At 39.2% G+C, this 22,646-nt stretch overlaps 2 protein-coding genes across 4 annotated transcripts; both read left to right on the top strand.

Annotated features, from left to right (window-relative positions):
• Positions 1–468: 468 nt before the first annotated feature.
• On the top strand, positions 469–11,674 carry LOC113680621 (monocarboxylate transporter 10). Of its 2 annotated transcripts, XM_027197658.2 has the most exons (7): positions 469–1,347; positions 7,237–7,318; positions 8,008–8,121; positions 8,272–8,455; positions 8,808–9,382; positions 9,863–10,232; positions 10,554–11,674. In XM_027197658.2, exons 3-7 carry the CDS (start codon positions 8,098–8,100, stop codon positions 11,021–11,023), a joined length of 1,623 nt encoding a protein of 540 aa, XP_027053459.2. In that variant the 5' UTR covers positions 469–1,347; positions 7,237–7,318; positions 8,008–8,097; the 3' UTR covers positions 11,024–11,674. The 2 variants fall into 2 exon arrangements, with proteins under 2 accessions (XP_027053459.2, XP_027053460.2); XM_027197659.2 differs by lacking the exon at positions 8,008–8,121 and having other exon boundaries at positions 694–1,347.
• Positions 11,675–13,341: 1,667 nt separating this feature from the next.
• LOC113680619 (E3 ubiquitin-protein ligase rfwd3.L-like) lies at positions 13,342–22,586 on the top strand. Of its 2 annotated transcripts, none has more exons than XM_089202004.1 (12): positions 13,342–13,856; positions 14,275–14,366; positions 14,629–14,925; positions 15,823–15,961; positions 16,630–16,728; positions 17,152–17,312; positions 17,833–18,039; positions 19,405–19,502; positions 19,976–20,067; positions 20,721–20,808; positions 21,185–21,327; positions 21,947–22,586. In XM_089202004.1, exons 1-12 carry the CDS (start codon positions 13,464–13,466, stop codon positions 22,118–22,120), a joined length of 1,983 nt encoding a protein of 660 aa, XP_089058130.1. In that variant the 5' UTR covers positions 13,342–13,463; the 3' UTR covers positions 22,121–22,586. The 2 variants fall into 2 exon arrangements, with proteins under 2 accessions (XP_089058130.1, XP_089058129.1); XM_089202003.1 differs by having other exon boundaries at positions 13,352–13,856; positions 14,611–14,925.
• Positions 22,587–22,646: the final 60 nt, after the last annotated feature.

Genomic DNA, 22,646 nt, shown 5'->3' with positions numbered 1-22,646 from the left:
TCGGTTATATGTCGGAGAGCGCGTGCATGGGTGCAGAGAGGGAGGGGAGGGAGAGGGGATCAGAGCGAGGAAAGCTCTATGAATGTTTCGATGCATATGTGCAGCAAGGAATCGAAACTCAAGCGGGATTGGATGGAAAATTCCTTTGAGAACGTTAAGTTCAAGGCATTGAGATCAGTTATATTACGGTGTTGTCTCCAAAATTTCATAAATTTTTCTTTCAGAGCTTAGAAATACTTATATCTCTCCCTCACCGAGAGTGGTCACCTGATTAACTTGTTATCAAGTATAATTTTTATTAACCGTCCACTCCACGCATCAAAAACTTATTGATTTTATGGAAAAGACCCTCATTTTAGCTGAGAAAAAGGAAAATCTTAAATCCCGGCTCTAGTTTTGGAAGTGAAATTCGAGCGACACAACTACAGTAGCGATATATTCACATTATCAGTAGGCGGTGACCCCATACATTCGACTACATAGGCAGATGCTGTGGTAATTAATAGGTTCGATGAAATTTGTTCTGGGGATGGTGCAGAAATCAGAGTGCTACGACCTAAAACAGAGTAAGATATCGAATCAGTGATCTTTCTCTTAGTCCGAGAACATCCCTTGGTCTCTAACTATGTTTTCCTCAGGCCCCCTGGTAAAGATTTATGATTGACAATTGCTACTGGTTTTAGTAAACCTACCCTCTTGAGTCCGAAGTTCGAAATGAAACATTTTGCGAGGTTAAAAGCTCTCTACTCGAGGGAAATTCTTGATGAAAAAATAACGCGTTTTCCAACAAAATCTCGTCGCTACATTTTCATGCAGATTTGCGAGGATTGAGATGTTTTCATGTCTAAGGACAATGCGTGGAAAATCCATTCGGATCTTTGAAGGATGAGGAAAGCCGCCTACTTCTCAGTTTCATTTCCGGCTCTTGGCCTTTAGCATGCGGTGGGTAAACATCGGTCAAAACTCAACCGCAAGCAGTGGTGTAGCGGAAAGAGTGTATCCCATTTCGTTTTGCTCGCTTTGGTGGGTATTTCTTCTTCTGTGCGAGCATACGTCGATGGAGCACGAGTTGAAAGCTTAATTTGGAAGCGAATGCATCCCGGCAAGGTTTCGGAAGTCCCTAAGCGGTTGTTAAACAGTTACTTATAACGGACCCCTGGAGGCAGAAAGGGTATCCCATTATCCTGCGCAGCTAAAATTAGTGACTGGACAAGCCGGCTAAACAGGGTCCTGCAAAACCAGTGCCAAACCATCAGGGAACTCGTTGCAGATGATCTATATCCGCTTCTATTCCACCTTCGACTGCGGAAAGCCGGCCTGCGCTGGACTTCGCGATTGCCAAGCAAGGTAAGGACTTAGAGAGCGGTATTTTATTTTTTCTTTAGCTGGCTTCGTTGATGCTTTCATTTCGTGCCGATGGCGTGGAAATTCAGGCAAATTGTGCGTGTTTAGCGATAACCTTTGCGGACTTCAACAGCTATTCGGAAGTCTTGGGTAGCGCGACTCCAAAAAACGCAGATAATTTGCGTAGAAAGCACGTATGTCTTTGATTTCATTTCGCGCAAGATCTTTAAGTTTTGACTTCCACCTAAGTAAGGTAATGCGTATATTTCAATGTTATTGCTAGACGTTGCCCCAAAAAGCAGTGTAGCTTTGCGCGCTTTCAGGACTTTCATGTTGCATGAATTTTTTTTTATTATAACATGAGAGTAACTCGACCCACGGGTCAGTGTTGTTTGCTTTCACTTCAGATAATTTTCGGAGAGGTATGATGTGACAAAAAAATTTCCGTCTTTTATCTAATCGCGGTCGAAAGAAATTACTTGAAGAATCTTAGGCAAAGCCAACTACGATTAGCTTTCGTTTGATGCAATAGAAATGAGGGTATGTGATTTATCTCAATGCGATATGAAAAATATATGCTTGCATTCTCATACAGGGCTCGTCTTCATTTGACAGAGGCTAAATTACATCTTGAAGCGATATGTAACATGATTTGAAAATTTATAGATGCAAAGCATCAGGAGTCGAGGAGCACATTGCCCCTCAGCACAGTATGTTTTCACCTAGGGGAGAACCAGAATTCTTTATTTTTTGATAAAACCGGTTTTAAAATAATTACATTGGGAGTTTGACATATGCACCAACACGTTGATTTTTTAAGGGAGTAATCCGGTCTTGTCGTTGACTCCTGTTTAATTCACGTGCTTATAAAACAAATCAAAAGAGTTATCGTTTATCGTACATATTTTTCAAATACCCGGATTCAATTGTCTAAACAAGAGGCAAGAGCCTGTGGCAAAATTTCTTGATCTTAGATGATCTTGCCGATCATACAAAATTGAGTTATTTGTCAGAAAGAAAATATTTATATCCTGTCCTAACGGAACAATTGTAATCACTCGTGGCCATAGCAAAATTTAAAACTTGGATATCTATTATTTTACCTAGAGACAAAATTTACGAAGAACAAAGCCTTTCTGAAGAACATTCGTGCTCCTGCTGTGATGGTCTTTTAAGAGAATTTTAAAATTCATCTCTGTGATAAGTTTCTTATTTCGTAGAATTCTCCTAATATTCGCTGTCTTGATTACGGCGACTTCTAGCTGATCAAACTTCGCTTGGCTTGATCTGAGACAAGCGTCACTTTCTCACAGTCATCAGTTAGTCACGCGTAAATGAAAATATTTTTTCTTCAAGTACTGGACTTGACGTTGTTTTATCTAGAGTTATAATACCTTTTCTTGTTAACGGAATAATGCTAATTTAATTATAAGTCGTAATTCGTCCGGGCAAACCCCTCTCTGCATGCCGCAGGGTAAAACCCCGATAATTTCTTTTCTTTCTTTCGTAACCTGCGCGCCATAAATTCCCGCCGCGAGAACGCGGACGGTCAAAACTGTTCTTATACGGTCGGCTTCTTTTAAGCTAAAGTTTGAAAAACATAAAGTCTCACGGAAACTATTCTGATCTTTTTTTATCACTCGTACTACAATGGAAGGGATCGAAATTTTGTGTCGATTGAAATTGTCCAGAAATATGCTGGAAACCCGATTATTTTCTTAATGAAAAATACACTCCAAAATGCTTCACCGCTAACAAATGAAACGGAATACGTCGCTTGGGGTATTTTCTCTATAAAGGAAGTTTTTAGTTTCTTTTCTTATCAGCATTGTTATCAAAAATAATTTGTTTAGTTTTATGATGCAACTACAGCTAAGATTGCATGATCAGCAAGGGGCATGTTAAATAATTACATTGACACAACTTCAACCAAAAATTGTTCGACTAGTTATCTGATAAGGTCAGCATCTACTGTCGATTTAAATATGGAAGGAAATTTTCCGAGAAGCATGGGGTGTCTAGAGTTCTGAAACGCCCCCCAAAATAAATCTGTGCTTACACAGTCTGACAAGCGAATGTTTCCACTTCAATTTGCCAAATGGCTAAGCGTAAAAAAAATTGATCTTTGAAAAATTGATTGTCTGCCGTGATGTTGCTTGTCAGATCAGGCTGATGTACAAAGATTGTACAAAATTGTGACGTTTCATAACAAAACTCTTTTCGGGCATCGAATTGCAAACCTTGAATATGTATCTGGTCTGGCATTAGTGGATTTTACGGGAAATGAAATTCTTTAGTTTTTTGTTTTCTTCGCGGAAAAGCTGTTGATGTTTGCTTGGCAAGACTGCGAAGAAAATATCAAGCGTAAAAGATAAGATCGCAGTTTTGGGTGCACAAAAAGAAAAAAAATTGAAAAGGGTGAAGTTTAATTTAAGGAATCGGAGGAGTGTGGGGGGTGGGGATTGGGTAAATGTTGTGTTTGGGACCCCTGTGGGTTAACGCTGAAATATTCTAAACAAAACCGGAAAAGTCATGCGTTACACAAATAATGCGTCATTTCCGGCACTTGGTCTCTAGCGTCCAGAGGTTTTGGTGTAAACGAAGCGAAATATTGGAAAGAAATCTAGCAATGGGACGCTAAATGCAACTAGGCGACTATGTGACGCTTAGTAATGGTAACCAAAGTGATAGTCACGCCTTTGTAACACAGCATAGGTTTTGCGACTGTGGGCATCACAGGGAAAGTTAAATATAATTTGGAGTTGGTTTTATTACCGGAAAACCGTGGGCGTAGCGTAAAATCGCTTAAAACGCGGGGGCAGTAAAAACCGGATGGTGGTCCCTCAGGGCTGTATAAACCATGGTCTTCAGTATCTAGTACGTGTCGGCACCGGTATCCTCAGCGTAACGTTGTATTTTATACTTTATAGTGCCTCTTACACCTCCTAGGTGTCACCTGGGGAAGTTGGTCTTTAGACTTTCAGTTTGTGGGCTCGCGAGTGACCCAAGGACGTGACTAGCAGCGCGTTTTAGTTCGTGGGTTTGAAACGAAAGCCGATTCAACGCAAGAAGGTCGCGGTCAAGTTTTTATCCTATTTTGCGATGTTGTCAATGCCACGTAATGCATGTCAAGAATAAGCGTGTATAATCCAGAAAAAGGAGCAACAAAATTGAAGTATATAGTTTGTCACTAAAAATAGACCTGATTGTGCCTGACACTCGATAATTAGAGAATAAAGTGCCGCAAGAAATTGAATCGAAAGGATCTACTAGGCTTTTTAAAAACGCAATTTCCTAATGACAGGCACGCGGGGATCTCAAAACGATGTTGTGTTTCTCAAAGTTGTTTCGATGCCGTGGGACTAAAGTTGAGTCCACCTGATCACAGCATGGAGAAATGTTAGAGAGTATCACCTCTAATTTGTAACCTTGGCCCTTTTAATGGATTATTTCTATTACCGAAGTTCGTAAGGTAATCGAATGCCTGAGGCTTTCATGCGATGACAGGTTGGGAGATGTTTCGTGTGCTTAGCTCGCATGTGCTTGTTTCCAAAAAAAACCTTCAGATTCGCCGATTCACAATTTGACGTTCGTGTAATAATACCCAGAGTGTAGAAAATTCATTGTATTGGAAGTAAAGGTGCAAAGGTTTTCAAACGTCGTCCTATACAAGGATGTTTTTTAAAGATTATTCCAACCCAATACCTCTTTATAAGTTTTTTCGTACACGAAACGCTTACCCTCTACAAATTACCTATTACCTTAGGCTAGCGGCCGTTGTTTATGTCTGTTTTAAACATTAAATATCTTAAATTGGCCTTATCTACAAAGAAAATCTGTTGGAACATTTTAACTCTTCTTGTTCCATCTGGTGAAATGGTGATATGATATGAGGTCATGGCCTCCTTTGGCAAGAAGGGTGAAATGGGTATAGAGCTTCACTTCCAAGATATATGTAACATTTTTCTCTTGTCTGCTTGTAGCAGCCTTCAAACTAGGTTCCCGATTTTAACCTTCTCCTAAATCTGATTTTATACTGACATTTGCTTCACCTTGGATGTAAACCGCACTTAGAGAGAGTGCGACATAGAATATCATTTGAAAAAAGCTCTCAGATTTGAACTTCTTGGAGATGTTCGCATTAGTTAGGAACGTTTAAGCAGAGCATACTTCGATTATTGAAGTTCCGTGCGCCTCTTTGTTATTCTTCGAAATTTAGTCGAGATTTCCTCAGTTTTATTTACAGCAGGAAAAGATTTGTTTGTGGAGCTGGACAGCTAATGGAGATCCCGTTGGTAAAGTTCAAACCACAAGGGCATAGCATGGACAGATTCATCAACTGTCGGAGAAATCTGAAACAGAACGTTTTCCTAAAAATTGTATTTTTTTAGTAGAGACATGAATCTGCTAGGTTGCTTCAAAGACTATAATCTGTGGAAAATACCTACGTGGCGAACATATTTAGAGTCTAGGACGTTCCCGCAAGATTAGAACGTTGTTAGCTTAGTGAGTTCTCGTCAAAACATCAGATAGGAATCTGACTCTTTATGCATAGTGTAGCTGTCGATCGTTATCGTTATCGGGAATTGATCACTCGAGCGGCATGCGTTTTGCATGAATCAGTGAAAACTACCTTTTCTGGAAGCTAGAAGGTTCTCATTTACTTCTCTGCCACATCTTTCCTGAGTACAAACTGTAGTAATGTCGAGCCTGTATTACAGGTTTATTTACTGATCTATCGTGATTTTATCACTGAGTAAAAAGATATGTCAATCCTGATCCACATAGATTATTAGATCACAAATATTAAATAGGTGAGAATAAGACTCACGAAAACCTTATGTCCACATATTAATATCACACACAGAGGGGAGATGACATCGAATTGAAAATTTCAAAGGTACCGACTGTTTAAACAAAATATGAGAACGTTGAAAGTGTAAAAAGATGGACTGAATACTAGCTATCAATACTTTTTGTTATGTGATATCAGTCTAAGGTTGACCCTTCTGGCCTTTAGACCACCTTGGAATTCTTGGTCAGTTCACGCCATATTTGTCCTAATCCATGCAGGGACACGTGCTGAGATCTGAGATCAAAGAAAGTCAGCTTTAGAGCTCGTTCTTCTTGTCCCAAGCATAACATGTTTAAGCCCCTAATTAAATGCATTTTGAAGAACTTGACTGTCCCTTGGCCATTGTTGGCCATTGTTGGCCACCCTTTGCAATCGTTGTCCCTTCATGATGTATCATTGCCTCTTCTCGGTTTTACTTTCTTACCGAACAAATTTTTGGAAGTGTCCTATGAGAAAAAAGTGTTGACTTTCATCCACGTTTTAGTAAACACAATTACACAAGAGAATTAGGTGTTCCTTTATCCCAGAGATGAGTTATATCCCTAGAGATGGATCGGCTATTGATAAAATACTCTGAGGGAAAAAAGTTTGCATGAGAGGCTGACACGCAAAGCTGTCAGAGCCTAACGCGATTTCAAATGTAATAGAGGAAGCGACGGAGGTATATTGCTACTCCCCCTGTAAGGAATATTAGTCTTTTGATGTTTGCCTAAACATCCACATTTTGTCAAGGTTCCCTGAGAATGTTTGTGGAACCCAAGTATACCCCTAGGTGGACAGGAACCATCTGAGAGTCTCTTGTCTAACAACACAACACATTCGTCCCACTTAGAGCTCAATCCAAGCGTTCATTGGCGCCGCGACAACAGCCTGAAGGCCCAAGAGTATGGAATCGGCAAGCAACGTGAGCGTGCAATTAAAGAGGTCTGCGAGTGGGTTTACAATGGGTCTGCTGGCAGGCTCAGTATTAGGCTACCTCCCTTCCACGAAGACGAGGAAAACCTTACAATTTTTCATTGTTGTTTTTCTTCCTTTAGTTTGGTTCCCAGAGTGGAGGAGATCTGAGAACTAGGCATCGTTTGGTAAGGAACGGGAAGTTAAGGCCATCTTTTGCAAAAGGTAAGTAATTTTTGGTGTTTTAACATCCACGAATAAATTCAGATCTTTGCTGAAAAAGTAAATATTTGCCAAAAAAAAACCAAAACAACTAACATACCGAAAAACCAACCGACAAACCGGGAAATCAACCGCTGACTAAGGAAAACTATATAATTTAACAAAAAAACCGTATGCGCATTCGAGCAACAGAGAAACCGACCGATGAACTGACAGATAGGGCCAAATTGTCAAACAACTGACCATTTTACCGACAAAGACTCAAAAACCAACCAACCAACTGGTTAACCAACCGAACGGCTAACTGACCAAGCAGTGGGCAATTAACACACTGAACCAAATAACCAACTGGCTGACCGACCAACTGACCAATTAACTGACGGACAGATGGACTGACAGGTAACAACGCAACCAAGAGGTGGACATGCCAGTTTAACGACCAAGCAAACCATGCTGCCACAAATACACTTGATATCAATCTACCAACCAAATAGCCAACCGTACATTTTACTTACCACCCAACAAACAAGCGCAGAACACTTTATGATAAAACAAGAATTGCTATAGACTTCAACATGTACATTGTTGCAATGTACGATGCCAACCTCTATTAACGCAATATGAAAAACAAAATAAGGAGAAAAAAAAATTGACTGACATATCTCCATTACGAAAACATTTATTCTTCTTAGAATGAATCATAGCTCTTGTGCGATGAAACAAAATTCTGGCCTCATCTTGGTCATATCCATGAAACTGAGAGTATTGCTCAGCAAATCTGGATGCAAAGAGCTGTACATCTAAAGGTATAACATTCATTTTATACCACTTGTGTTTTTGCGAAGAATTTTTTGTTAAACTGAAAGCATTGAACTTTTTAATCTACGCTCGTTTTCAATGACGGTTTTTTTTCTCCATGTCCACTGACTTGTCATGTTGCTTTTTTCAATCACCAGGCTTGTATAGAAATGTTGCTCAAAGGAAGTTTACGAGTGCCTGGCACGCTTGACGGTGGCCTAAGCTGGTTTGCTGTTCTTGGATCGTTTATGACACAGTTTGTTGTTATGGGAATCCACAATGTATTTGGCCTGTTGTACCTTGATCTGTTGACTGAGTTTGGAGAAAGTAAGGCGACTACAGGTAAAAAGGCCATTCCTAACCTTCCTTCACGAGTTTCAAACAGAATTTTGGCCTTCACTAGATTCTTTAGCAGTCAGGATGTCAGGGAAAGGTTTTTTTTAACTTCCCAAAGAACGGCTGCAAAAGAGACCATGCTTCCACTGACTACGTTTAGGATTGAATAAATGGATTTTTCTGAGAGAAGATGCGATTTCTATAATTTCTTCCTCCCTATATTGAAAATAAATTCTCAGCTCCTCTTAGGGTTCCTTTGGCTTCAAACCCAGACCCCAGGGAGTGCAAAGTGAGCAATTTTTGAATTCTTGGGTTTCAGTAAAACTTAGCTCAATATTTACTTGTTATTTCTATACAGCGTGGATAGCCTCGATCTCATTTGGCCTCACTTTCGTCTTGTCACCTCTGAGCTGCTTTTTGTGTAAACGGTTTGGTTGCAAAGCGGTCACCGTACTTGGTGGAATATTGGTCGGGATTGGTCTTCTACTATCTTCCTTCGTCGACAACATCTTCCGAATGTACGTCACGTACTCGTTCCTGTTCGGCATGGGTTCTAGCATGTGTTACGTGTCCTCAGTTCTCGTTCTCAGTGGCTACTTCTCCAAGAATCTGGTCGTTGCTAATGGCATTGGCCTGGCTGGAGCTGGTGTTGGAACAATTACACTTGCGCCCGCACTCAGCCTGCTGCTGGATAATTTTTATTGGCGCGATGCACTTCGCATTCTCAGTGCAACCTCCTTGCTCATCCTGATCAGCGGTTTAATTTTCTATCTTGTGCCCGCGCCGTTGGAATTTAGCGATGCCGAGAAGTATGATACGGAAGAGGAAACGAAACGAATCGACTTATCCTTCTTCAAGAACAAAGCTTACATCGTGTGGACAGTCGTTGTTGGATTGGTGTTGTTCGGGTTCTATATACCATACGTACACTTGGTAAGTGAAACTTAATTGTTCACTCTGTTGAAAACTGGTCGAAACATATCATTCCTTACTCCTCGGAGCTCATTCCCCTGAGTTTATTTGGATGCATTTTTCCTCGCTGATTGCTTCAGAAAAATTAACGTTATATCCCTCCCTCTGGAAATTTCTTTCAAATTTTGATTTGTAATTTGCATTCCATAAAGCAAAGGGGTTGGCCTTGGGAAAGGGCGGGAAACAAGCGGCTGGAAGCGGGGGAAAATGGCTAAAGGTGGTTAGAAAACTGGATCACCTGATTGGCTGCAATATAGCGATATTTTTATTGGAGGGAACCATTATGTTACCACTCCAACTTAATTACGATGTTCTTTAACGCAAGGTGATACGCACTTACACAATTTGTAACACCATTGCGATGCCAATTCCTGCGGTAAAGAGAGGATTTATCTCCATCTAGAACAAGCCATTCTTGATACGCTTTTCAATCTCTCGCAGGTCCGGCATGGGCAAGACCTTGGAATTCGAAAACAAGAGAGTGCTGTCTTGGTTGGCTACATGGCGATGTCCCAAACACTCGGAAAGATCGTGTTCGGTCGAATTGCAGACCATCCTGGTGTGAATCGTGTGTACCTCTACCAGCTGTGTCTACTTGTGTGCAGTGTTCTCACCACTCTCCTCCCTGTTTTCACCAGCTACAGATCTTTATTAGCATACTGTCTCGTGTTTGGCTTTCACGATGGTTGTTTTGTCGTCCTTATTGCCGTCCTCACGGGGGACATAGTTGGGCGAAAGATGATGGGGACAGCTTACGGTGTCATGTTTTTCTTCACTGGCATTCCAATGATGCTTGGGCCTCCAGTAGCGAGTGAGTACTTTTCATGGCACCTTGTACAATCTACAGCCATGAACCCTTTCACCCCCAATATCTCCTTATTAATTCTCCTCACTGTCTGCCATACAATTCCTATGATGTTAGTTCTGAGAACTTGGTATTGGATCAACCTTCTCTCTTTTCTTTGCTTTTGTTTCCCCATGCGCCCGTTAAGAACCAGAAACTTCCAAGAATCTTTTGTTTTCTCTCAGTGTTCGAACGATAAGGAAACGCTTAGAAAATAGATTTTTAACTGTCACAAATTTCACCCGAAAAATTTCCGCGTTGAGAAAATTGATAAATTTTTGTCAACAGGTTGGATGTATGCAATTTCCAAAAGTTACGAGCCTGCATTTTACATGGCCGGCGCTTTCACGACACTTGGAGTATGCCTGTTATTTCTGGTTCCTTTCCTACTTCCACCGGAAGTGGAAGAAGAGTTGCGCTCGCGTGCGTATGGTTTTCGGCAACGTATCCAATCATCTACTTCAAGTGAGGCGACAAGATCATGGACTCTAGACTCTGGGTCGTTTTATTCTGAATCCGAAAGGGGACTGGAAGATTACGAAAAGAAAGACTTGACAGTACCATTGGTAGAAAACGTCTTGGAAAGTGATATTTGCAAGAGACAATCCACTGACTCAGGACTTGGTTTTATCCTTGAAAAGTACTTCTCAATGCCAAAGTTAGAAAATCGAAAGGAATGCATTCTGGGAAATTATAGTGACTGTGCTAATGATGTGTGGATCCACTTACTGGACCCAAACAGAGAGACCATAGTTTAACATTTTTAAATTAAATAATCTATTTATCTTAATTTCAAAGGAAAAATGTCTTTTTGAGCAAGGATGTACGGACAAGAATTTGTTCAAGGGTGGAGCGAAACATTTAAGAAATCAGCGATCACAAAGGCGCCCAAATCACAGAGGCCACGAGACGGCAATCTAATTGGGATAGCCTCGTGCTTACCATTGTAAGAAACACTTTACTTTCAATGAAACGTTTTAGTTTCAAACTCAAACTGTTTAGTCGCATTTTTCAAATTTTTCTCGTGATTTGTTCACTTTTTTGTTTGGTGATGAAAATTCGATTAGACACATCGCTCTTTTTTGCAGAGCGAGAGAGGAAACGTTGAACGCCGTCGATGAACTTTGATACCAAAATTATTTATTGTTCACAATAAGTTTGTCGACGACAAAGCCTTAAAAAGAGACAGAGTTTGTCTCTGAAAGAGGAAATTCACGGTTTACCAGGTTACGCTTGTCACGTCTTAAACAGTGAATGTCTTACGTTAGAGAGGCTGGCGAAAAAGGAAAAGGATTTTTCGCGCAGGTAGGAAAGTAAGAAACATCAAAATAATCCAACATAGAAAAGTTAGATAAACAGATTTGGTTCACTTTTCCAACAAAGGCGAATAAAATTTACCTGTCGAAAGATCCTTGACTGTCCGTCATTTTGTTCTTTCTCGGTGTGGTAAGACTTTTTACTCCTAAGATCTGTTCCCCTTGCTACTTACCAAAGGAATAGGTTTCTTTATCGAGATGGCACCCTCTCGGTGATATAATTGCGTCTTCTCAACAATTCTCTCAATAATACATTGATATCGGAAGAGTTATATATTAAGTACTCACCTAGGCTAGAAGATGAAATTTTCTAAGAAAGAGTTCATAGCTGAGGCACAGAATCAAGACAAAATATTTTCTCGTTTAATGACGTGAATCGTGAAGTTTAAAACACGCGACGAAATGATCTACACCTCGGCAATAAAAATCATAAACTTGAGTCAGATTTTTGTAGTTTCTTGAAGTCGAAGGAGCTAAATGTTTTCACTCGCGCTTTGCCGAAAAGTGGCTTTCTCTTTTCTTGACCGTGAACATCTAGTGTTTAAGAGGTCTAAAGGCGAAGAGACATTATGACACTTCGTATATTGTACGTGCTGCTCTTATTGAAAAGGGCCTGGAGACTAGTTAATTGCAAAAGAGGTGTTCCGGATGCACCAGAACTGTGCGCATGCAGAAAAAAAAGTATTTGAAGAAAACTTCGTTTACAAACTTATCACTGGGAGAATTCGTTTGGTTTTTAAAATCCCTTCGAAAGACTTATTATACAAGACGAGAACAAGAATACTTTACGACCACAAAAATGTCTCTGGATTTTCAATTGAATAATATATACTGATTTACTGCGAATATTTATCAGTTGAATGAAAGAGAAGGAGGAAAATGGCATCTTCATTTTCGCATAGTTCGTTTTAACTTATTGCGATGTTTCAAAAGAACAGTAATATTTCAGTCATTGCTGTTACAGACAGTTCCTTCGTTTTGCGTCAATCTGTCTTGCAGTTTTGTGGGAGCGGTTTTGTGTGCCCTTTGAAGCATCAAGCGAAAGAGCCATGAGAAGTATGAAACGGATATGAAAGTTTACTTCCTGCAGCTCCGCACAAAAAAATCAATGGCGACGAACCAGCATCAAACCGCATTGTCTCTTTGCACTCGGGAAGGAAACAAATCATAACATCATCTTTACGTGCAAACTGCAACTTTCAATCATTAAAGGAAAAAAATTTTCAGGCTCTGACGGGAATTCGCAACCGTGCCATGCGGATACTGGTTGACAACTATGTACTACCAACATAGCTGTGACGCCACAAGTTAGGAGTGGGGCGAATTTAAAGGGGTCCTTTGTTCCCCTTAAAGAGGTCTGGTCGCATTCTGGAAACATGACATAAGTCATAAACTGACCTATAGATAAGACAACGAGTGACGAATTCATCATATTTGGTCTTGATAGTGCTAAGATAGGCAGGCACGCAGATCTTGAATGACCATTTAAAGAAAGGCGGCAAAGGAGACAAGAATGCCTCTATGCCTGATTTTGCATGAAGACCTTAACAAGGAAGCTCCAAATTTCCTACAGCTAAGTAGAAGGAAAAGACACTATCTTATCGATCGATCCTCCATTGAAAGAAAGAGGTTCAAATTCAAAACCTCTCAATTTATAGTAATATTAATTCTGAGAAAGTTACTTAAAAAGTAACGTGCTCGTCCCGCGCGCTACATTCTCACGGAAGGGGACTAGGCCTTGCTAGACCCAGACCCAACAACAATCTTGGAGTTGCTCGGATCAGTCATTTTGAAAATGGCGGGTATCGTGAATGTCGATGAATTGGAACATTTGATCGGAATTATGTAACGATAAAAGTTTTACACGGTTTTGAGAGGTCCAATGGCTTCAGGTCCCGCTAATGATGACCTTGAAGTTGTAGAAATTGTTACATATGATCGAAATGATCGTGAAAATGAGAACGTCGTGGAGTCGGAGGACGAGTCGGATCGCGAAGAACAAGAGATGGAGGTGGACGCGGGCGAAAATGAACAAGAAAACGAACGCGTTCAGCAATCAAGCGAGGAAAATAACATGCCAGATGTATCAGAGGTGCAGTCGTCGATTCAAAATGTGACGCCGGCGGTCGCCAGAAATGTACAAGTTCTTGGACTGTCAGAAGTGAATTCCCCAGACGAGTTTCAAAAAAAGTCATCGAAAACAACCACTAAAAACATTTCTGCGACAGCGAAAAATACTAGGTTACCGGTTAAATCACCCGAGAAAGATGACGATGTAAGTTTTTCTCAGTCTGAGCCTAGACTAACAGCAAAATTATGGCAGACATTTTGCGTAACAAGATAGTCATTGACATTTCGTGATCTCGCGGAAACGACCCCCTCCCTCCTTATCAATGTTGTTAGCTGACTATGTCCATGTTCACAACTTAGATTAGAAAATCTGAATTCAGGACAAGGAGGGTGGATGTTAGTCTGCGCTGCCGATCTTTGATGGCTATAGATTTTGGTGAAAAGCTGGTTTTACCTGAACTCTCTGAAAAAATTTCATCCGGCTGTAAACTATTTTTAAACAATTTTTAAATACAGTAGCTTTAACCTTGGCTGGTCTGTCTTTTTATGACATGATGGCTGTCTCAAGTGTGTGTGACATCATGTGTACTACTTAATGGTAATTTTTCTCTCATGTCTTTTAGTCCCAAAGTTGTCCAATTTGTTTTGAGCCATGGTCAAACTCAGGTTCTCACAGGCTATCATCTCTCACTTGTGGGCATCTCTTTGGAAGAAGGTAAATGTTTTGATCACATGGAGGTATATGTAGTGAAAAGTTCAATAACCATCTGCTGTTGAGGCATTGAGCTCTAGCTGAGAGTCTCCTCCTTTGATGGATCTGGACCAAACCCAATAAAGTGGTAAAAATGGATCCCAATTGATCCCAAGTGAATGGTTTTAAGATTTGTATGATTTAGTGAATGAATTTATTTATGACAAACTAAAAATTATCCTACACATACATACATATATATATATAGTTTTTTTTTTCCTGAAAGCTGCATTGAAAGATGGTTAAAAGCCAAGGGAGGAAATGATAAATGTCCACAGTGCAATGCACCAGCAAGAAAAAGAGACATAAGAAATATTTACACAAAAGCCATTAAGGCTATTGATACAACAGAACGTGACAGGGCACTGGCAGATCTGGAGAAGGAGAAGGAAGCTCGACAGAAGGCAGAAGAGAGAGAGGCTCATGCATTGCTGCAATACCAGTTGGCAAAAGCTGAATGTGAGAGAATTGTTGAACAACTCAAAAGACAAGAGCAGCTGGTTGTCAGTTTACAAAGGGAAAGGTAAATGATGAAGGAGACATCAGTGCATAGTGCATGACTGTGTATCTCAAAGTTTTAGACTTGTTAGTAGATTTTTGCATAATGCATGAATCCTATCCTAATCTTAGGATAGATGATGAGGATTGATCTAGTGCCATTGTTCCAATAAATACTCCCTCTCTTATAAATGCCCTCCCCTCAAATCTGTTTTTGTGTCTGAGCACCCCTATTTAAATAAGTGCCCCTATTGCATAAGCAACCAAATTCAAAAGAGTGCTCCTTGTATCAAGAAGAGCCTCTATTCTAATTTAGTGATCTGGTGGCAGTGCTGTTAGGACTCTGTTAGAGTACATGTGCATTAAGATCAACCGTGGTCACCTTCCTCTAATTTTACACTGTAAGTCTTCTTGCAAAATAATGCTCCCTTTCTCAGTCTGTTAACTTTCATGTCCATGTTGGTACTGTACTTTTGTTCAAATCGTGAACTCAAAGAGCAGGTTATGTTTTTGCTCCTGGTGCTGCTTTTTATTCAGTTTGTGTAAACTGAAGAAAATTGAAATGACAAAAATGTTTCTTGAATCAGCCAATCAGATGTCAGAATGAAAAGTAAACCACAGGCAACAATGGTAATTAGTTTAGTGTGGTACAAGGTTTGTTCGTAAGTCCTGAACTTTATTGCAACTTGCAATTTTGCAATTGACTTACTGGAATCAAAACAAAGTTTTCACCTGATCATATTGCTCTGCACCTTTGATTTCGACTCAGACTCTGTTGTAACTGAAAACCAGTGTTTAGTTGTTGATCATTTCCTCTACTCTTTTGACCTCAAATGTGTGATTCAGGGGTGATATAGTAAGGAGAAATTAAGTGCTAGTCACTCTTGAAGGTTAAAGGTACAGTCTTTTATTAAATCTTCAGGTCCAGCTCATGCTCTCAGTGCAGCTCAGAATCTCAGGGGGCATCAACAGCTGTAAGAACATTTGGGCAAAGCACCTCTAGTCAGAGATTACTATCAAGGAAATCATATGTTCTACAAACTTCTTTTCAAGTTTCACAGGTAACGCTTGAATTTCACTTACATGTATGTGCCACTTCTACATGTGAATACCGTAATAGACTCATTTTAAGTGTTAGCCCTTCATAAGAACGATTGGAAAAATTGTGGGTTGTGTATAGGTTTATATGCAGAAAATGGGGCTACTTTATTGGTGGGAATATGGTGACAGAAATAAGAATAAATTAGTTAAGTGAAAAGTGCTCATTGATACCATGGGGATTAAGAGTGCTAATATGAAAGATAAATTTTAGTTCTAGAGTTTTGTGGCTTTCCGAACTGCTTAGATGTAGGAAAAGGCCCTGAACTACTATATGCTGCTTAGAATGATCAGGGAAATTTAAGTATCTAGCGACTGGTTTGGATGCGTCCTTGTCATTTCTCTCTACATTGCAAGGGTGTTCTTGGAATTGGTCACCAAGTCATCTTCCTGTTTCACCAATGTATAACTTTTTTCAATAAGTGCAAGTTATATAGTACATGACATTAGCAGAGGTGCACTTGAAGTCATCAGTGATCTTGATGGATCTCTTGGCCAGAACCTGAAAGATTGATGTAACTTTACTTTTCTGTCTGCTGCACCATCAGAGCTAAGAATTTGTATTATTTGGCCAATGTTTGACTTATTAGTAAGAGTAATTCTATCATTTCCTCTGACTTGTTTTCACTAGAATGGAGCAAGAGTGATTTCTTTTGATCAACACCATGCTGTACTAGTTGTGTCCAAGCCTTCACCAAACCAGCTCTTTCCTGGATTTGGTGTGGTAAAGGTATGTAAAAGACTCTGGGATTATTACTAACAGTATTTAATTTTATGCTATCTCATATTTTACTGTATGGCCTGCTAATTCGAAGGCTTGGTTGAATTGAAATCTTCTCCTTGTATGTTAACTCAGGTAAGGTAAGGTAAAGTAAATATCTTTTCTTAATAACCTCAATTCCTTTGTCTTTACTGTGATTTTTAGAATCTTGTTCTTTTCTCCTGGATTTATGATTTGTAAACTTCACTTGAGTTGATTAATTATGCTATGCAATCTTTTTACATTCAGTAGAAACTGTAAGACTTGAAATGAAAAGTCTATGCATTAAATCCAAGGTGACTTATAGCCAACAGTCTCACCGTCTCACCTTTCCAGAACATGTTTATGTACTTGTTTTATAAATTTTTCTTTAATATGTTTGTGCAAATTTAGGTGAGCTCTTTAGATTCAAAGCATTGTGAGTTTGTGCGCATTCACCAGAAGGCCGTCCGTGATGTGGCATTTAACAACAGAGGTGATGGTTTATTGTTGACAGCAAGCATGGACAAGACTGTCAGGGTCACCAGTATGCTGAGCAATGCTGTTGTACAGACGTGAGTGGAGTAAAGAGTATTAAGAGAAAAAAGAATTAGTACTTAGTGCAATTTTTTATGTAACAAGTACATGTAGGTTCCATGCTGCCATGTGTCTGTCATGTAATAGATCACAGATCATGTCAAAATGTGGTAGAAACAAAAAGTGGCACATGAGGCTCAGCTGATTGTGTCACTGATGTTGTTTATCCATGACTTGAAAAGACCTACGGAAATAAAGAATCTATTTGTTTTATTTGATAAAAAGCAAAATGTCGTCAATGGTGATGTCATCTATGTGTCTGTCCTCCAATAGATCAATAGTAAGCACCAATAAATGTATGCATGATTCAACTCATCATATACAAAGTAATGTGTTTTAGTCAATGAGGACAAGGCCTGAATCAACTGCAGGTACATGTATCATGTATGGTCTGAGGCCAGCATTGTATTGAGTTTAATTTCACTGGTATAACATTTTGCCTCACCCAAAGTTCTCTTTGGTTTAAGTGTTAGCAAATTATTGTGTTTTGAATCATAGTTACAATACACCAGTTCCTGCTTGGTCATGTGCTTGGAATGAAGATGACACCAATTACATCTACTGCGGGCTACAGAATGGCACATGTCTTATTTTCGACATAAGAAACACTGAAACTTACCTGAAGAGTATTCAGAATACAACAGGGGGTTCCTGTCCTGTCATTGCCTTGGCTCATGTGTCATCAGACCCTCACAGTGCCCTGAGGTGAGATCATGTCAAAACACATTTGGTAGTTTCTCCTTTACCCTTTAACTCACATGGATGACCAAGACAGAATTTCTCCTCACAATAGCCATACAATATTAAGTGCACAGGTAATGAGAATAAGGACAAATGTAAATTATGGGATTATTAGTTGATCCAACTCCAAATTCCTAGAGCTAACACCATAGGAACTTTATGACAGACAGTAAGGAGAATTACCTATGAGATCTTGGAGTGAAGGGTTAAAAGCTATTAACAGTGTAATTTTTTCAAGTAGATAGAAGTACATGTACTTTTCTTGAGTGAGTGTGAAAGGAAATTCAAGAAAGAGCTGCATTTTATTGCATCAAATTGACTCAAGGCAACAAAGAATTGATTATTGTTACTGCAGTAGTTGTTCATTAATGCTGTTGAGTGGGGTGTTGAGTGGTTGAGTTTGCAAGCAGGCTTCAATGTTGGCTCTGCAGAATAAGTGTTTCTCCGCCTGTTGGAAGATTTGAGAAGAGATAGAGCAAGGTGTGCTAGGGTGTGGCTGACTAGTCTGGCTCAAGGCCTTAAATTTATTTGTTTGCCAATAGGCACTTGTCTTAAAGTGCATATTGTGAGGATGTGCTTGTATTGTCAGTGGAACACTTGTAGGAGAGAAAAATGTGTTTTGCCTTATGTTGTAAAGTAATTGGTTGTAACATTTTGGAAGCTTTCTTTTTGTATCATCTGGTGATAAAAAATAATAATAATTGGTGAATGTTAGACTACCTTGTGACAAAGGTTTTTTTTTTTACTTGTATGTACAGTAGAATGAACAAACAACTACTAATCCAAGTCAAGTGAGAGCAATCTGCACATAATATAGCTTTAAAGTCGAAACTACTAGGAATGTCAGCTTTGAAACTCTTTACAGTGGCCAATGCACATGATCATCTCAGTTGGTAAAACCAAAATTATCTTGTTATAATCCCCCACTGATGCAGCACCACAGTTTAGTTAGAAACTTACCTCCTTTATTATTAATAGTGATTAACTTGTAGCTGTTCCACACAGTTTTGATGTTATGGGCGTCAAACACTGTATTAGGTGAATGCCAAATGAAAGACAAATTCCCTGAGCAATTGCATCCACATGAAAAGAAAAAAAAACACATGTATGCATGCAGGAGAGAAAGAATCAAAATATACAAATTTGCTTCAAAACTTTTGAATGATTGATTTTTTTTTCCAATTTACAGAATTTTGGGGCATTAGTTGCAAACCATGCATATAACTAATGTAGAAGGGAAATGCATAATTACTTAAAGAGAGGGGTTGAATGGACACTCCAATTTACTTGGGGATACTCTTTTGCCATTTTTTTTTTTTTTTTTGGCAGACCTGGAGGAATTCTTGTTTGCAAACTTGAAGGAGCTTCTTTCTGGGAAAAAACACCTGGAGCTGATTTTGTCCCCCATTGCCTAACTCTTCCTGAAGGTACTTGACTGTATTAGAGAAAATGACAGATCTGTAACGGGAAAACTGTCATGTTATTTGCTTAATTGTCTTTACTTAGGGAAAAAGTTGAATGTGAATTTCTGAAATTTTCCTGTGTGTGTGTGGGGGGGGGGGGGGGGGGGGGGTTATCGATCAGCACAGTTACACTGTATCACTTTGTGAATTGACCATATTCTAACAAAACCAATCCCAGGATGAAAATGCCATCACCTTTGTGAAGGATGTGTGTTATGTACAGTGTTCACATGTGTGGGCAGTTAAAACTTGTTTTAAAAATGATGCTTGGTTTTGGCCATTAATTCCTGTAGGTGGTTAACATGTACATGGTGTGAGTTCTCTTTACAACAAACACATCAAGCCACGCCTTATTTGCACTTAGTTTATAACACACTTGTACCTGTACCATAACACATTATCATGGGTTAAATTCCTTTTTGTCTCATACTGTTTAGGGTCTTGCACCAGTTTATCCTTTGAGCCATCAACTCGTCATTGTTTGTTTTCTCTTCGTCCCTCCAAGAAATTCCCTCAAACAAGACATTTGGTAGGATTTTCTTATCTTGTGCAGTTCATTTTTCAAATGAATGTGTACCACATGTTAATTTTTTACGTAATCTCAAGGTTAAACTTTGATGTAATTATGTTTAATCTGAGCTGGATAAATGTTTAGCCAGTGAGATAAAATAAGAGTCTTTGTTGGTGAAGTGTCTCAAAACTGTTGAAGAAAATGCAAGAAACTCTTTAGGTGGCTAATTTACAATAAGATCTCAGTTGTTAAAACCAAATTATCTTGTAATACACACACCCCCCACCCCCACCCCCACCCCAACACTTTTTTTGCAGGGAAATTAAAATTTTATGTATCCGTAGATGTAGGGATAACATGATTTAATTCATGCTGTACATGTATGTAACAGTTTTACTAATTAAAAATACAGTTTACTGTAAATGTACTAGGCTTGATCTGAAAGCCTTTGCCTCCTAGAAGTGACTATCATGAATTATCTTATAATTTCAATGAATCTAGCTGGAAGGAATGACATACAGTGGGATGGTGTTGCATGTGTCTTGACATGAAACCAGATTCTCATTAGCAAGTCACAAGGGGATTTTGCGATTTAGGTTAAGTTAACAACTGTATACAATTGGAATAATTATTGTTAATATTATATACACTGTATGGTACAACACACATAGGTTTGTCAGTTGCAAGGTAAAGGTGTGGGTGTATCAATGGCCCGAGCTCAAGCAGAAAGAGCAGGGAATATGGAGGATGGTGAGGATGGTATGTACATTGTGGCTGTGTGGGAAACATGAATACTTACTGGTACTGGTAGTTATTGATAATAAACATCATTGTTTAAGGGCGTTCAGGAAAGGGTGTCTGATAAAAACAAAGAATTGACTTGGTTTGGTTTTAAGTAGTGTTGCAGCTGTTGGTGTGGAATCAGATGAGTTGATGGTATGGATTGAAAGAGTACAGATATGAAAAGAGGAATGTTACTCACCGTTGCTCTCATACTCTGCCATTCAATTTTGTGTGTATTCTTGTACTATATGCTGGTACAACTAACCAGCAGTGCAGGCTGAATGATCCTGTACATGTATTTGGCTTGGCAATAATTACAAACTCTTGTGTTCTACAATCATGTTATTTTCAGATGCCAGCCTCTGTACCTGTCAAGTTGTCAATCAATGTGTTGGCGGCCCAACACAAAAGCTTCTCAGCAAATCCAGGTTATTCACTTGTCCTGATGATTGCAACACTCTGATGGTGGCAGCTGGTGATGAGAGCCTCTCATCGGTGAGTTTTCCTCAAGCTTTGGTGTATAGCAGTTTTATTATGTTCCTGTGCAGTAAATGATATCTGCAGTGTTGCACTTGAAGCTTGAACACATCAGGGGTAGCCAAGAGTGATGATAAATTTAACCCTTTCACATTTAAGATCTCAAGAATTACCCTCTTTCCCCACATGTATCAACAGCTTCTTACAATGGAAGGTCTTTATTGTTTGATATCAGAAGCTTGATAGTTTTTTTTAAAATTCTGATTACCTGCTTGCTGTCTTGATAATTTAAGTATTTTTTGGCCACTTCTGAAAGTGAAAGGGCTACATGTATGCTAAGAAAAGTCTTGAAAAAACTACATGTGTAACCAAAATTATTTACTATTATCTTCATGCAAAAATGTTCTAAAATATGTAAGAATTTGTGTCATTATGCTAAGAGAACAGAAGTATGTACATGTCATGATCTTAACAGCAGCATACCTCTCAGCCATAAGATTAAACATTCTATCCAAAAGACATTCTCAAGCAGGTACATGTACCCAGCATTGAGAAAATGTCTACCTTTTGTGTGGTTATGTGGATGAACACCAACTTAGTGTGCAAAATGTTTGTTACTTGTTTTTTTATTCCCTAGACTTTGATATGGAATGGCAGCAATGGAAACCAGCTGCAGAAACTACCCAACCAAGGAAAAGAGATATTAGATGTTCTTCCCTTTGCTGGCAATGGAAATGACTATCTGGCTACAATTGATGAGCAGAAATTAAGTGTTTACAAATGGACGAATGTATTAAAAAATTATAGATGAATTCTGAATCACTCAAAGAACCCTTTTTTTTGTGTACCAATGTGTTGTAAGATCTGTGTCTACAATTGTACATTAAAGGCTATGGGAAGAGAAGAAAGCAAACAAGTTCTATGGAATCTGCAGCTTAATTCTTTTGTGTCCTTTGGGGAGGAGAATGCTAATCTGCAGAGCTGAAGGTACTCTTTCAAGCACACCACCAAATATTTCTAAGGGAATGAGAAGATGATTGAAGTATGTCAGTGGGACAAACTGCTGTTGTATTGATGTTCAGAACAGGACTGCTGGAATGGTGAAAAGTGTTAAGAAAACAACAGCTCAGTGCTGGTCCATAAAGATGGAACAGATTATCCAAATTATATGAATATCTCTAATGTATTAAACTGTGAATAAGTTGTTCAAGTTCTTGCATTTATCACTCTATGTTAATCTTGTTTCCATTATTAAAGAATGTAATTTTTGGATTCAATGCCTTTGGCTTTGTCTATCGATGCACCATTCAACAACATATAAGCTACTGAGAGACGCA

Source organism: Pocillopora damicornis, chromosome 3 (assembly GCF_964200805.1).
Source record: "Pocillopora damicornis chromosome 3, jaPocDami1.2, whole genome shotgun sequence".
In the NCBI taxonomy this organism is placed as follows: Eukaryota; Metazoa; Cnidaria; class Anthozoa; order Scleractinia; family Pocilloporidae; genus Pocillopora; species Pocillopora damicornis.
Note: the sequence above shows the minus strand (reverse complement) of the source record. Positions and strands in the feature narration are given on the sequence as shown.